The sequence below is a fragment of the Andrena cerasifolii genome, chromosome 12 (genome assembly GCF_050908995.1).
Source record: "Andrena cerasifolii isolate SP2316 chromosome 12, iyAndCera1_principal, whole genome shotgun sequence".
Taxonomy (NCBI): domain Eukaryota; kingdom Metazoa; phylum Arthropoda; class Insecta; order Hymenoptera; family Andrenidae; genus Andrena; species Andrena cerasifolii.
Window position 1 is genome coordinate 7,656,538 of NC_135129.1, and position 16,864 is coordinate 7,673,401.

At 43.0% G+C, this 16,864-nt stretch overlaps 1 protein-coding gene and 1 long non-coding RNA gene across 11 annotated transcripts in view; one reads left to right on the plus strand and one right to left on the minus strand.

Annotated features, from left to right (window-relative positions):
* Positions 1 to 16,864, minus strand: part of Arms (Ankyrin repeat-rich membrane spanning) — a 42,794-nt gene that overhangs the window by 11,036 nt on the left and 14,894 nt on the right. For 5 of the 9 annotated variants that reach the window (XM_076824286.1, XM_076824283.1, XM_076824282.1 and 2 more), the window contains 5 exons: positions 1,611 to 1,742; positions 914 to 1,012; positions 749 to 847; positions 277 to 474; positions 1 to 99 (listed from right to left, as the gene is read on the minus strand). In XM_076824286.1, the coding sequence (XP_076680401.1) occupies positions 1 to 99; positions 277 to 474; positions 749 to 847; positions 914 to 1,012; positions 1,611 to 1,721 (606 nt within the window). In that variant the 5' untranslated portion in view covers positions 1,722 to 1,742. Of the gene's footprint in view, positions 100 to 276; positions 475 to 748; positions 848 to 913; positions 1,013 to 1,610; positions 1,743 to 5,207; positions 6,779 to 8,363; positions 8,675 to 15,999; positions 16,192 to 16,864 lie in introns of those variants that run through there. The other 4 variants (XM_076824280.1, XM_076824284.1, XM_076824287.1 and 1 more) reach the window with 4 other exon arrangements.
* Positions 13,099 to 16,640, plus strand: LOC143375315 (uncharacterized). Of its 2 annotated transcripts, none has more exons than XR_013086875.1 (2): positions 13,099 to 13,248; positions 16,019 to 16,640. It is a non-coding gene; the product is annotated as an uncharacterized LOC143375315 (long non-coding RNA). The 2 variants fall into 2 exon arrangements; XR_013086876.1 differs by lacking the exon at positions 13,099 to 13,248 and adding an exon at positions 13,285 to 13,413.

A 16,864-nucleotide genomic window follows, 5' to 3' on the forward strand; every position in this document is an offset into this window, starting at 1 on the left:
CATCCCAGCGGTATCAACATTAGCACCAGCTTTCAAAAGCGTATCTACAATTTCTACATTCCCTTTCCTCGACGTCCACACCAGCGCTGTAGTGCCATACTGGAAATTGAAGAATTACGTTCCCTGGGACTTCATATAATGATAATTTCTCTGACGTACACAGCGGGCGTAAGAAATGAAATACATATTGGACTTTAGTAAATAGCTATGCCATCAATGTAACCGCGGGTCTCTTTTAATACTTGCACAGTTGAGGTTGAATTAAAGGGAGATTACCTTATCGCCAACATTGACTTTAGCACCGTGAGCAACGAGGTCTTTAACAATGTCAGGGTAACCTCTGCCAGCAGCCCACAACAAAGAGGATATATGAAAATTTCCGTGTGCATTGACGTCAGCCCCACGTGCTAGTAGCATCGTCACCGTTGGCGACCTACCCTTGTACGTCGCCCACATGAGCGCCGTCCACCCTCCCTAAAAATAGAACATCTCTGTTGGCTCCTATCTGCGGCATTTCCTTCGCACCCACAGGCTATTTCATTAACATAACTCCTTCGGACTTGAAAGACAAACGTGGACTGGGTAATTGAACGAGACACTTCCTCCTAGATCTTTGCCAGGTGAGTAACGCCCACGTTCGTAATCAATATAGAAGCGAACGTAAGTGTTATTAAACTCGTGAATGGCAGGGATCAACAAGAGGCTAGAGAGTTCGAAGATGCTAGGGGACGTTCTAAAATCAGCATACCATGTCTCTGTGTTCCAAATCGGCTCCATGCTCTAGTAGTTCAAGGCAGACGTCGGTATGCCCTTCCTTGGCCGCGCAGAGCAACGCCGTCCAGTTGTCCTGCGAAGAGTTAATTACGCTATCAATGATATACCTACGATTTAGAATGCACAGTGGTGTACTTACCCCGTCCTCCGCGTTAACGTCTGCTCCATGATTGATAAGCTCCCGTACAAAGTGTATTTTCCCCTTAGCGGCTGCAAGGATGAGGGCTGTGCTACCATTCTGTTGTAACAATCAAAATAACCATCTAGAGATCTGATAAACTGGAGCGATGCGAACTTTCCACTTTTTTTTTTTAACGACACCAAATTTTATTTCATATTGCAAGCGGATCGTAAAATTGTAAGCGAGAAAAGTATAGACTGTAAAAGTATATTATAATAAAGTATATTATACATATACTTTAATAAAATTTTATTGAAATTAAAACATTATGAGTATATAACCTCTGTTTATGTGTTTAAAAATATGGTTAACGTGATTTTATTTTCCCTGTCTTTCCCTTTTTTGTAAGGGGCCCAATATTTTCTTTCGCATCCGGGGCCTCAACCGATCTTAATCCGCCTCTGATAATAATACATGTAATAATAATACTCAAATATATAATATTAAAAACAGGTATTCCAGAATATATTTCTAACTTCATAAAATTAAAAAAAAAATCCAAGAACCGTGGCGATTCCCCAGAAAATATTTCACAACCCAAAAATTGGGACTCGCTGTCTTAGATCCCTAGTCAGACTTTTGTGAGTAGCTCGAGATCCAATTCTTCCCTTCGGCCGTATTAAATAGTATATCAGGATTATATTGCTAATGTTACCTCGTCTCGATCGTCGACCAGCACTTTCTTGTTCTCAAGGAAGTTCTGAAGACCCGCGAGATTGTCATCTGTGATATAGCTGGCGAGGTTTCGGTAGCACAGCGATACCATCGAGTCCGTCCGATGCAAGGTCTGCGGGTAAAGGAATATTTCATTCGTTAGATCGGCGATCGTGCTGAATCCGTCGGTTACTCTCAATCCGAAGGAAAAGCGCTGAAGCAAATTAATCGCTGAGCAAGTGCAGCACACTCCGCGGATCCACGTGGGCTCGAATAACTCGAGTGCATGGAATTGGATACGACAGCAGTATCTTTACGAATCTACTGTTATCTGTTAATAAAGTATTCGACTACAGTCATGAATAATCAATTCTTAACGAAGCTAATCCTCTTTCTGTAAATCTACAATACTTACTGTAAATGCATTGAGGCAATTGAAATCGCATTGGCACAAGTAAGCTAGCAATTTGAGACGAGGGAAGCTCGCTTGTCTAATTAATTAATAACTGTACAAAGAAGATAATTAGACTTCTCCCAATGTAGATACTTAAAAAAAGCGAGTTTAATTTTACAGCAGGGCCTTTGTATTATATTTCAACGGCGCCTGCACGTTGTGTCACTGACCCGCGCAACGTACGCCGTTGATCGCCGGGTTGCCTTGCTTCAGGCGCTTCTAATAATCTCATAACTAACAAGGCAACGTTCCCAGCCGGAAATTTCTGATTTTAATGAAACTTCGCGTGAAGGTAGATCATATTGGAGGAGCAATTTTTCCCCTCGCGGAAATTCACTCCGAAGGGGTGGGAGCACCCCTTAAAGTTATTATTTTTTCTCTTTCTTTTAATATAACTTTGCAACGCTGCGAAATAGAACGAAACTCTAAACATACGAATTGTTTAGTTTTGTATCAGACTACTCAAAGAAAAATAAAATTATATTTAAAAAAAATAGATATCTTTGAGGGCTGATTTCGCCACTTCAGAGTGAATTTCCACGGATAAAAAATTACAATACTCGATATGGATTTACGTTCGCTAAGTTTCATGGGAATCAGAATTTCTCAGAGGAACGTTCCCTCTTGATTTCCAGTTTACTTTCCCGCGTACAATAAAAAACAATCCCCCGCGTTCTTCCCTTTCAAGCTTCGGTGGCAGGCTTGAGATTAACTCGCCGTTACGTCACACGGTGGCGGACTTCCGTCGAGCACATTCACCGCCGACATTGGCGACATTGTTAACGAATAGCAATAGGTTACGCACACAGAAAATCACCACTCGCACACGCAAGTTAGTCCTGTGTCATGCGTGCCACCCTCGGCCAGCAAGCCGCGGGCGAGATCTACCTACCCCGACGAATCACCCCCGACCTTTAATTCACCTGGCTTTCGATTCGCTAACGAACGCGATATCTCAGCGTGCGCTGGTATTGGTGAGATCGATTTCAACTGATTGAACGAAATCCCATTACACTGGCACGTTACGTTTGCAGAATCAGCGCCGCCGTTATCGTTATACCATTCGCTATCAGAAAGCTAACCAACGATATTTCCAGTCGGAGCTCCTTTTTATTTCAGATTGAAATTAACGAGACGACTGTTTCGATCCTTAATAAGGAGCCGTTCTTAAATTACGTAACGGTAATTGTAGCGATTTCCTAGCCCCTCCCTCCCTCGGTATAAGAGTTCGCAAGATTTTATATTCCAACCCCCACACTCCGTCCTTACGTAATATGTTTTTCATTGCATTTGGTTATTAAAATGCATTGCAGTTATTAAAATTCTTTTAAAGCTTTATATAAATTTTTTCGCTCGGTTTTTCGAAGTTTACACTAAAATTACTAATTTAGGAACGCTGATGATAGAATTTGTATTTATTGGAAATATATTATGTAAGACGCTACCTCACCCCTGTAAGAAAACGTAAGAAATTCACGACCCCTACGTAATTTAAGGACGACCCCTAAGATTATTTTATTCCCCTCTTCTGCTGCTATGTTCTTGCGTAGATAATGGATAGGTGCAATTGGAGGGGCGACTAGAGCAGCGATGATTGAATCAATGGTAGTCTCGTGATAGAACGGAATGGGTGTCCATTCAAAGGTGCCTAGAATCATTGCCAAGAACGATGATTAACGATCATTGACCGTGACATTGCTGGTTCTTGCTCGATCTTAGGAATTGATCGTTGGAAACGACGATTGCCCCTGGGGGAATTATCTGTTAGTAATGTTAGCTCGTGACTCTCGTTTAGTGTTTGCGTTAAGAAGAAAACGAAGAAAGCCTGGCCAAAAATCCTCGTTTAGGGGGAATCCTATTTGCGAGACTAAAAGCAGAGCAAAATTTCGGATGTTTTTTTAAGAAACTAGCGATTTGATTCATCGGAAATGTTTTTATACATCTTTGAAGCTGCAGTTTTTTTATTAATTTTTAATAATAAATATGGGAGTTATGCATGTTCGTAGAAGTGAAGATACACATGTATAAAGTAGAACGCCATTTCATTTTTCTGTTTCAGAATACCTGGAAGATAAATATCTTCTGGACCACGAATTTTGCGCGACGTGATAGTCGATCACGCATAACTCCTATATGAGCCGTTTATTTTGAAAGTGGCCTAACTCCATTTGTCACTTGCTTTTTGTCGACTGTAGTAACGTGCACAACTTGAAGCTGGTATTGAAAAATTATATATAATTTTTTTTTAAATATAAATGAACTTAGGTCACGTTCAAAATAAACGGCTCATATTTATGATTAAAAATGAATAATAAAAAAACAGCAACATCTTCAAAGATGCTTAAAAACACGGTCCAAATTCCAGGTGAATCGAATCACTAGTTTCTTAAAAAAAAATTCCAAAACTTCGCCTTGCTTTTACCTGCAAAAGTAAGATTCCCTTAAGAGCGTATTCTGGTCAAGCGCGCGAGTTTCATGACCATTTTCCACAATTTTTTATGGGCAATGAAAGTAAGTTTGCTACACAAAGTTCCCCCTAAAATCTTAATCGTCCTTTTAACTATACCTACAAATTTTTTTATCTTGAAAAACCATATTTACAAATTTTTACAAAAGTATAAAAGTTAAAAGAACGATTAAGATTTTAGGAAAAACTTTGCATAGCACGCTTACTTTCATTGCCCATAAAAGATTCTGAAAAATGGTCATGAAACTCGCGCTGGACCAGAATACCCCCTTGACACTCAGCTGATTAATTCAACACGAAACACAGACGATAGAAGACTCTCGGTTGAACACGATGCCTCGCTAAACCCACTGTTTAAAAGTGCCCCAAAAACGTCCTTATCAAATCACTGGAATGCACTTGACAAATAAAAATTGTTACCACAGTAACCCCTGATTCAATGAAACTGATTAAAGAATCCAGCATCTGTTTCCGTGTCCGTTCAGTCCCTCCCTATTACTTTACCACGGATATCTCTACCACCCTTTCTCGCGTCCGCAGATTTTCGTTAGTGAACCGGGCACGTTACTCTGGAAGCATACAGCGCGGTGCCGCCTCAACACAAAGAAACCACAGCAACTCTCTCGTTAACCAAAAAGCAAATAGAAGAAAGCCAGCCACGAAGCCACCCGACTAACCGTCTGCGAGTGCCTTCGGATCCCAAAGTTGAACTTCCTGCCGGTCTCGCCGTCGGCGGCCGGCGCGGTGAAGGTGATGGTGGGTACATGAAAATGCGGGAACACGTGATGGCAATTGTGATGATGGTGTCGATTGGAATGATGTTGCCCGAGACTCTCCCCGTCCTCCCAACCAGCGGACGGATGCTGGTCCGGTATGTGGAGCCGGAGAAACGGGAGCTTCAGCTTACGGGGAGGTACGCCGCCGCGCGTCAGGTGGCCGTCGACGGCTGGGGTCGACGGGGTTTCCTCGTTGCACGGCAGCAGGCAATTCGGTATACCCGGGAACGCGCTGAGCAGGCTGGGAGCCAGGCTCGAGCATATCGCGGCGCTCGCGATGCTGGACCTTCTGATGGGGTTCACGCTGGTCCCTGACAACACGTCCTCGTACGTGGGAGTCTTTGCGCCGTCTTCGGAGTCCTCGGGCAGAGGCCTCACCATGGGCAGAGTGGACCTTCTTTTCGCCTTCCCTTGCTCGGCGCTCTCCACGTCCCGTAACGTTTGTCGAGGCGCTGATGCTAGCTGGGTAAAGGAGTCCTGCTCCTCTCGGGAAGCCAGGACGCCGTCCAGGCTGGAGCGATGCTTCAGGGGAATAGACATGGTCCTCTGGTAGCGCCTGATGAGCAACGGGGACGCTGGGAACTGGGGGGTCGGCTGGAGGCTCGAGTGCGCCAGCTCCAAGAAGCGCGACTGTTCTGGGTTGGATGAATTTAGCGGGGGTTCTTTGGTGCGTTCTTCAGGAGGCGAGGGGCTGCGGAGAGTCTGTGCTCCCTTGGATCCATCGGTGGTAGGATGGATAGGGATTGAATTCGCAGCTTCGTGGGTACCTGGGTAGACCGAGTACTGCTTCTCTGTGGCACAGAGGATCTCGATGTTCTCCTCGTGGAACACGGCCAAATCGTGGCTGACGTTAGTCACGGACAGTGGCAGGGCCTCATTTGCGGTAATAAATGTCTCATCTTCAACTGCGATGGCCACTTCGCTTGGAACGGGCTTCGGAACGTGGAGCTCCTTGACTTCAAGCTTCTCCGATTCCCCGAGTGCTTCCGACTCGGCAGGAGTTCCCTTCTCTGGCGCCTTTTTGGGTCCGATAAATTTACTCGGATCAGTGGGATCCCTGGGCGTTCCAAGCTCCTGAGTTTCCAGCTTCCGAAGCTCGGATTCCTCCTTTCGAACGCTGGGTTCGGCGCGGTCCAGTTCCTTCTCGGTCTCCGCCAGCTCCAAAGGGATCTCCAACGGGATGCCATAGCTTTGGGCATTCTCAGGCGCTTTGCTGTCAGATGGCTGGCGAGAAGAGGGAACGCTCGGACTTTCGGCTAATACACCAGAGAGCCTTCTGTCGGCCAAAGCGGACGCTGCCTCCACTAGCGCTCTGGCTGCTAATATCTCGATCCCTTCGTCCTCATCCTCGTCCTCCTCGATGCTGATGCGAAAGTGACGCGTCGTGATTTTCACGCGGTCGTCCTCGGCCTTCCGCATGGCATCCTTTTCTCCGGCTCGCGACGACGAGCGATATTAAACGGAGAATTTCTAGTAAACGCGCGAAGGACACTGTGACTGCGGAGGAAAGGAGCCACTGAATGACTTGAAACTAGGTACCGTAAACTGGGGGAACATTGCCAGTTACGTAACGTGAATTAAAGAAGGAAAAGGACAAAAAAGTTTTATGCATTTTGACGCTTGTGGTGCGATCGTTGCGATAGGATTCCGCGAGCAAATTTAGAAATGGTAACCCTTCGTGGTCACGCGGTGCGTATCGCACTCCAAGAGCAATTCTCGAGTTCAACTGTCGCGCCTTTATGATTTGCTCCAAAGGTGATTTATTGCGAAATGTGTTTTTTAGCATTTTCAGAAATTGTATTATATCCAAAGTAACATTTCTAGGAAAATACTATTACAGCATGATTGTATGAGTATTATGAAAAGTTAATCGTCACTGAAAAGTTAAGATTCTAAAGTGCAAGAATAATAGATAACTCGAAAATGATGGTGGGGTGCAGTGAACCCCATGCGACCATTTTGTGATTATAAGAAGGGGTGACTACGGGGGGTAATGACTTTTTAATTTAAAAGAAAATAAAAATATATAAAATCGAGTGCATTGAACATAAAAAAAATAAATTTAAATAAAACTGTAGCTGTTAGTGCCATTTATAATATGTGCCAATTTTATTTACCCCGGTCGCGGGGTAACATTGGCAGTTAATTAACATGCATAAAAAAAGGAGAAAGATAAAAATTGTATGCATTTTGACATTTGCGCTACAATCACAAACTCTTAAAGCAAATGTAAGAATGCTAATTTTTATATCATGTAGCAAAATGTTCCAAGAACGTGTCAATGTTCCCCCAGTTCACGTTATTCGTTTAATTACCGATTATAAAATCGCACCCAGTCGGAAGCGGATTCCTTAAGTAGCGTCGTAGACAAGGATGAAAAAGTTCGGAGATTGTTTCGAAAAATCTAGCAACCGACGCGCAAGATATTTCGCAGTCATTCGCCTCCTTTTTGCACGTTAACCTTTTCAGTCCCACCTGCGTAATATTACGTCTCTTGCGCGGTCTCAAAATTCCACCTCGGCAATATTAAACGTGTTATGTTCTACAGGTTTTTTTTTCTAAAATTCACGCGAGGCGTTAAGTTGTAAATACAGTAACGTTCACAAAGTGGATGCACACACCTAAGAGCACGATATCCCTGCAACAGTGTCGCAAGGTATTCACAATTAAAATAACAAATTAAATTACATCCATCGTTAACATTCCCCCCGAGTAATCAAAAAACACTGTCGCATTTAATATCCCCCACCACCAGTGGTTTAATACCCGACAAACCAGAGACAAATACACGAGCCCACCTTCCCCCAAACTAAACATCCAACAGAGCCACTCAGAATTCTAAAAGAAAAAAAAAGATTCTACCAACTCCTGAAAATTCTGAAAGCAATTTCGATATTCGAGTTCCTCCTCGACGCAAGTCAGAAACGCCACGATCCCGTATTACGCGCGAACCCAGAGGAGGCAGACTAACATCTGTATATAATTATTACTGATTCGTATGATTCATTAAATGTCAGCGATAACGAACGAAGGACGTATTGGTAAGCTAGTCGATACCCTGAGAAACGGACCCTCGACAAGGTGGCGAGCCTGAGCATTTTTTCCAAATTCCTGCTGGTCATCTTGCTCCTCTATTTCCCGGCGGCTTCCTCGACCCCAGGGTCCTCTGTCCTCGACGACGAAACTCGCGCGTGCAACCGAAAGCGCGTGCGACCCGCGACGCCAGCAGATCGCTCGAGAAACACGTCGCGCAGTGCGCCGCGCGACATTTATATATCCGTCGCGGGATCTTTAAAGCCGTGTGTACAGCTGAGCGGAGGATCGCCCGGTAGCGTCGGCAGTTCTGTGACGTGTACAACGCTCTCTGGATATAGTATTGCGGCTCGGGACCAGAGACTTTATCGGTGGGCGGATAGCGATGGTACCCGGGCGTTTCGAAAGCCTTCGCGGATTTCGCAGACGCGGATGTGACGATCTGGGAGTTTGCCTTTTGCCTGAAAGCCATCGCGCATTTTTTGGCGGAGCGCGGCGAAGAGGAAAGTTTGCGAACAATTGATTCTCGCGAAGCAGCGAGCGTTAATTAATTATTAGCAATTTCTTCGGTTCGATTTGCTCCGCCGAAATACGCGACGCAGGGATTGCAAACCGGTAAATCGGTTTGAAGCTTTTTTTCACTGATAACGTAGTAGATATGGATGGAATTATGCAAATATCGAGAAATACGTAATTTACCGGTAAATATCGAGAAATACGTAATTTACCGGTAAATATCGAGAAATGCGTAATTTACCGGTAAATATCGAGAAATGCGTAATTTACCGGTAAATATCGAGAAATGCGTAATTTACCGGTAAATATCGAGAAATACGTAATTTACCGGTAAATATCGAGAAATACGTAATTTGCCGGTAAATATCGAGAAGTACGTAATTTACCGGTAAATATCGAGAAATACGTAATTTATAAAATTACCGGCAAAAATTTGGCGATTTACCGGTAAAAAATTGGATGTACAGCAATGTAGCGCATATATATATAGCGCATAATTCCGTCGACATCTACTACGTTATCAGTGAAATAAAACTTCAAACCCATTTACCGATTCACCGGTTTGCAATCCCTAACGCGACGGCCTTCTTACAAGGGAATGATCCCGAACCCGAAAATTCCAAAAATTCTGAAACTTTGTGAACATGCAGGGCATTTCCTCCTGATTACAACGCAATTTTTTATTGCTGCCCAAATTCACTCGAATGGGGTGAAATGAACCCCTGAAAATTATGGTATTTTCCGATAACTCGCGAACAGTAAGAGATAGAAAAAAAGTCTCAAGACAAAAGTTACTGCTTTTAATTAAATCTATCATTTGGTAAAAAAATTATTTTACAGTTCGCGAGTTATAACGAAAAATCGGAAAATAACCGCAGGTTACTTCAGGGGTCAATTACACCACCTTAGAGTGAATTTGGGCGGCAAACAAAAATTGCGTTGTAATCAGGAGAGAATTCCCTACATATTCGCAAAATTTCAGAATTTTGCGAATTTCCCGGTTCGGGATATTTCCTTGTTAGACCCGGGAATCAATTCCTTTTCCTTTCCATTCACGTGGGTCCTTGATTTTTTACTAAATCCCAAGGAGCATTGATTTATTACATGTCTCATAATTTAAAAGACTGTAATGAAAAGAGTGGAGTGTAGAGATTGTGCTTGTGATTTCATCAGCAATTTAATATAGTAATGTTCAGATTATTAAAGCTCGTTAACATTTTCACGCGAATATTATAGTCCTTAGGTGAGGGTCTAATAAGACCCACCGATTTTTTTCGGCGATGGCCGTGCGAGTGTTAAACAATTCCAACGTTTGCCTTCTTCTTCGAGCATCGGTTCGGTATCGTCCGCTAATTTCAGTCCCAATAATGTATGCTTTATAAATTCGACCCATTTGTGAATGCTAAGAGGCTACTAAGAATATTAATGAACTGTATTTATGTGCTTCATTTACTGCTTCATTTTTTACTTTCATTGCTTCATTCACTATTGAATGTTTAAACGAGGCAGCGACTCAGTGAAACGATGGCAAAAAGTCATTGAAAAAGACACGTTAATGTTTGAAATTATTTGGTTGTTTATTTTTCTTTGCGATGAGGTTCAAACAAAAGTATGAAAAGACTTTTGGAATAACTTAGTACGCCCAGAGAATACCGTATACAGTTAGTAGAATAAATATGGCGGAGGACGAAGACAGGGTAGTTCTGAGAAGCTGAGGGGCGACGCAGGCCTTTAGGGCCTTCGCGAAATTTGTTAGAATAATATCCAAAAATTATACCGAATGCCTGATTCAAGCTTGGACCTGTTCAGCATCACTAAAGCATCACTTGGGTCTTTTGTGACCCGACACTGTTTGATCTTTACCCCTATTAAGGCCACCAGTAGAGTTCCCTTTGTCACACAAGGGTCTTTGAGAGTTTTGTGACTCCAAGGGAACATCCCGAACGCGAAAATTCATAAAAATTCTGAAACTTTGTAAATCTGCAGTGGATTTCCTCCTGATTACAACCCAATTTTTTTTACTGCCCAAATCCACTCGAAGGGGGTGAAATTCACCCCTGAAAATTCGACTATTTTCCGATTTTGCGTTATAACTCGCGAACTGTACGAGAGAGAAAAAAAGTTTCGACACAAAAGTTACTTATTTTAATTAGATCTATCATTTGGTAAAAAATTATTTTGCAGTTCACGATTTATAACGCAAAATCGGAAAATAGTCGAATTTTTAAGGGTCAGTTACACCCGCTTAGAGTGAATTTGTACAGTGAACAAAAATTACGTTGTAATCAGGAGGAAATTCCCTAGATATTCGCAAGGTTTCAGAATTTTCTGAATTTCCGGGTTCGGGATCTTCCCTTGTCAGTGAGGTTGTTTGCGTACGGCTATTATGTTTCCCGGGTCTTTCGCGACCCACTTGTGTTCTGATTTCTCTGAAGATAAGGGAATTGTTGCTAATATTTGTGCTTCTGGATCCTTGAAATTATGGTAAACTAGCTTTACTACTCGACTTCTCTGGAAATTTAGATTCGGATTTTATGAAACAATTTTTTTTTTTTTCGTGGAAATGGTCACATTCATCTGGATTAGTCGGGGATAATGAGCTGAGGCACATTTCGTGATCCCAGAGTTTATCGTTCGAAAGTTTTCAGGCGACAGATAAACGCACAAACATATAGAAGCTTTCTGCTTTATATATTAAGATGTGTCAGTTATAATATTTGTGACGAAAATTTATGGGTCTGCTGAAGGAAGGAAAAGTCCCTCATCATCTTGGGGATTTCGTCCCCCTTCCTCTCTGTATAAATGAGGAACTTTAGAGGGGCATTGAAGGCTCAGGCTTTAAGGGGTGATCTCCCATCAGAGTGAAGCTCCGAAGAAAGAAAAATTGCTCCCTGCATACTCCAATATCTATTCACGCGAAGTTTCATTAAGACCAGAATTTTCCGGCTGGAAACGTTCCCTTCAAACACGTGTTTACAAAGTGCAGTGCTGAATATGGTACAATCGTAGCTAAAATGAACCCTCGCAGGAAACCAACTCCCGCTTTCTTTCCAAGTACTCCTGTTTTTTCAGAAAATCAATTTTTAAAGCCCCCAGTCCGGGTGCCATTTCAACTGCACCGCTGCACCTCTTCCGCGAACTGTATAGAGCTGATCAAATCTCGCGCTCCCGCACCCAGAGAAACTGCAGACAGTCGCTCCAGGAAGCATCGGAGTAAACACGCAGCGAAATTTTGGACAACAACGGAAGAGGATCCGCAAATAAATTCGTCGTACACATCGCCGAGCTTCGGCGTGTCGTCTGGTGTAAATATTTAACGGTGGAACGAGGGGGAAATAGCGGAAGGAGGTTTCGACATCCCTTCGGATGCATTTGTCAGATCGAAAAAGAAAGAGAAACGTACACTGCTGTTAACAAATATTAAGACGGATTAAGTAATTTCCACTGATTTGAATTTAAAATACCAAATAATATAGAATTGATTAGAGCTCTGCGATAATTTTCAATAATTTTCCATCACTGTGTTTAATGTACAATACCAAATAAAATAAAATCCATTAGAGCTACTTCAATAAATTTCCAATAATTTTCCATCTGCACTCCTTTTAATTTAAAATACCAAATAATATAAAATTGATTAAAGCTCTGCGATAACTTTCAATAATTTTCCATCTCCACTGCGTTTAACGTACAATACCAAATAAAATAAAATCCATTAGAGCTACTTCAATAAATTTCCAATAATTTTCCATCTGCACTGCTTTTAATTTAAAATACCAAATAAACAAAAATTAATTACAGCTCTTCAATAAAATTCCAACTGCAATAATTCTCCACCCCCTGCTTTTAGTTTAAAATACAAAATAAAACAAATTATTTAAAGCCTTTCAATAAATTTCCAACGCTCTTCCCAATTATTCCACGCAGGGTGTCTCAATACTCGTGAACAGCAGTGTACATAAAAGAAAGAAGAACTACGCCGCGCTTGCTTACTCCGCCAAGCAGAACTCGAATTTTCTACCTCGCTCGTTTCGAAATGCCCGAAACCACGCTGTTGCATATCCAAGAAAACCGTCGTTGCATCGCCGGCGTTTTATTATCGAACCGTAAATTCATTTGCTCATTTGCATAACGCGCGATAAGCTTCATTGCCAGCCTTTCATTGCGCCGCGGGTTCTGTGTCACACAGAGATCATCTGGGCGGGATTGGATTGGAGAAAAGGGCAGGATTGCGCAGTTTCGGCGCTCGAGTCGCACGCTGGACACACTTCCGCGGCTGGGAAATATATTTTCGACGGTGGGAATAGGCGACGGCTGCGTGGTGTCCTTGCGCCCGACGCGGCACTTGGGCCAATTAAGCCTCTCGGCTGACTAATCAATTGTGTACGAACGAGTAAGTCGGTTTACCAGGCCTCATAAAAACGAATAACTTTGCCGAGGAAACACGCCGCCTTGTTGGCTCTATCGTCTCCGTCGCCTATTCCGGATAATGGCGTCATGGAACTTTACCGTTCGAAGGAATTCGATGGTCGAAATTCAGGGGCCATTTGTGAGGACGGTGCAAGAAACTGGTGGCAATTAATTAGTGCAAACTGCGAATAATAATGTACTAAACGTGCGAGGTGTGGTACCGAAAATTCGGCGGACAGTTGCTTTCAAGTTCGGCTTTTCTTAAGTGATGCTTAAAAGTTAGAGAAGCGCACTATTTTACGGGTCCATTCTCTTACTTTGCTGGTCGAAAAAGAAGCCTATTTTCATTAATTTTCTGTTAGAAACTATTGTACGAATTTTAGTGTCTTTTTTTTGTTAAATATTTATTATTCCTTGCTGTATAGAATTGTATTTTTCATATTTGCTAAATATAGTTACAAATGTGTGGATTTAACTCGCAATGTTTGCGCCAAAAAATATTAAAATCCGTACATTAGTACTTGAAAAAAAAATCATTAAAATAGGCCTCTTTTTCGACCCGCAAAGTAGAATGGATCCTTAAGATTGGGTGGGCTTTCGAGCGAACTTCGAGCTTCGATTGTTTTCCAAGTAAACATTTGGGGGTTTTAGAAAAAAGAAAACGCCAATCGAAGTGTTAGAACCTATTAAAGATAAATATATGAATTTTCGAGAATTCTCGTAACGAGTTAATTGCCACGCGGCAGTTGCGCGTTTTCACTTAATCCTTCTTCTAATATTCCATAATTCAACGATGCATTTATCGATCAGAAGTATGCGAGTCTGTGGATTTGCTTATCGTGAGAATTTTAGTGAAAGATTGTAAGCTCGAAGGCCACGCGTGACTTTCACAGCAGATAACATAATGATATCCCTTTTCCATCAAACGTAAATACCAGTCTATCAATTTCTGTCGGGCTCCCCAGCGTCTTTATTCTAAACGGCGCGTGGAATAGTTGAATGGTTACAGCGCGAAGGGTCGATGAAGATCAAAACAGATAAAAAGAGCGCGTGCTCGTTACTGGCTTTCAGTGGAATGCCGCGGCATTATTCCGATAAGTGCAGCCAGATAAGGATCTTTATTATTCATCGAGCACGATGTTTCCAGCTGTTCGCGATTCCCCGCCGACTTCCTAGATGGATCCGCGGAACTCGTGGAATTAAATGGACTTGCAAGGGGAGGACATCATGTGGTAGACACCGATTTTGTTGAGCCTTGGCACGATGAATCTATGTCGAAAATAAGTAAGTAGGTGTCCGAGCGTTTCAGTCAATGGGCCTTAATAATAAATTATTAAAAATTTCATAGTGGCCGTGGGGTTTTAGTGAGTAAAAATCCCACACTACTCTGGCGCCCGCGGGAGATTCCCTTCTTGAGGCGTCGGGGTGCCTTTTGAAGATGTCTCCGCGTTAAAAAAAAAATTCATAAATATTTTTTTTTATAAATTATTTCTTTTTATAATTTTTTTTTAACTTGGGGAAATTTTCAAAAGGCACCCCGACTCCTTCAGAGGGGAATCCCCTGGGGCGCCAGGGTAGTGTGGGATCTTTACCCATTAAAACCTCATGGCCACTATGAAATTTTTAATAATTTCCATGTAAATATCTCTATTGTTAAGGCCCATTGGCAGAAACGCTCGGACACCTATTTACTTATTTTCGACATAGATTCATCGTGCCAAGATTGATCAAAATCGGTACCAACATCGAAAGAAATCGTTCCAATTATTCCAACCGTTCGCTGATCACAGTCGCCGTTCCCGAGCCTTCGAAAATCCCCGGCGCTTAATTGGATCGGCGCGTTCGACTGCGAAAAGCGAGGAAGAGAAGGAGTCTGCGGCCTTGCAGGCTTATCTCGTAATTAGCCGCGCTGAATCCGCGGCCGGCCAAAGGAGCTTGCTTGGAGTAATTAAACGTAACCCGCGACGCACGGATACGAACAAATGTATCGAGCGACACTGTTGCGCCCGCCGTTTATCTTTCCGAGCACGTCGGGAGATCTTGGCACGCGTGGGACAAGAGTCGGGCGGGTAAACCAGAAGAACACCCAGCTCCGTTCTATTTATTTTGGACCACCTGTGGTACTCGCCTCGACGTACAACAGATGCAACGAGTCCAACGAGCGGGGCACGGATAAATCGATTACAAGCAACTACCAGCCTCCTTCGAATCTCGAACTTGGACTAGCGAAAAATCAGTGCGAAGAAGAAGAAGAAGCTTCCGAACAACTTGTGCACTCTAATTAAAAGCAACACGGGACGATTTATTAAATATATCTCACTCGAAAGCTGGAGCTTCTGGAAAATTTTAAGCGAAGGATGAAAATGGAAATGCGACAGAAAAGTTTAGAAATATAAATGGAAGTTTGAAGTTCTACAATATTCTAGTAGGTCCCTCGATCTTTCAACTGTAGATATTTATTTGAGGAATAAAGATAATACAGAACACCTGATCTCGTCGAAATTGGAATATTGGAGTTGGATCGACACGCAAATTATTTTAATAAATCAGGAGCTTTTGATCAATCACGCGCGAATTTTATTGTACAGATGTGAGCTCCATGTACGAGTGAGATTCTGAAAGTGTAACGCAGTTGCAAAGAAGGACAACGAAGAGGAGAGTGTCTTTCCAGCTGACACGTTTGTTAACCAAAGATATATTCATAGGTATGCCCCACTGTTTATTTTATCTGTACCTGTTTACTTCTGTTCCAGATCGACTGTATCACCTGTTGGCAGGACGAAAGGGACCCGTAGCTGCGAGCCAGCCCCTGAGGGATCAGGGACGGCAGGGAGGACCCGGCACTTCGTTCATCCGAGGCCAGTAAACTGCTCCTCTCATTCGCTTGTTCCATGGAGACCAGGTCGATATCAGGAAACACTCTCATGCTCCAGAAATATTAATCGTCGCTACGTTAGCAGAAAGCATCGTTAAACAATCTTTCCTCGTTAACCACGACCGAGTCCCATCGCCTCCTTTCCGCCGAACCACTTGCTTCTGGCGAACAGCAGCAAGAGCTAAATACGAATTACGATAATTCATGCTGCGTCGCAACCGGCCCAGCACGAATTAAGATAATTCACTCCACGTCGCTACGAGTCCAATCCAGTTTACGTAGTTCGCCTCTGTTTCGTTGCAATCCATTGTAAGACGGTGGAGAATTCTCGAGGGAACGCTGCCAGTCCCCCTGTTCTTCTCGATTCTAAACACTCCAGTGATTTCTCGCAAGAGCGACGGTTCGTTTATTAAAAGAAGCCTCCGCGCCGCCAGTGTAATAAAGAATCCCCTCGCTTCCAAGTGCCGCAGAGATCCATCCGCCGGGATTAATAACTCCGCGGGGAAAAAGTCGATCGACGTTACGCCGTACTATTTAACCAGTTCCAAGTGTCTAACTCGTGCCATCTGGCATACAAATTGTCAGAAGCGGAGCCACCAGGTCACACGTTTATAAGACGATTTGCACGTGCCACGGAATTGCCCAACAACCGCGATTTATCGCTGCTTAACACCCACTGTTTACTATTTATCACAATCTCCGCGTCGTTCCTTCTGCCAATAGA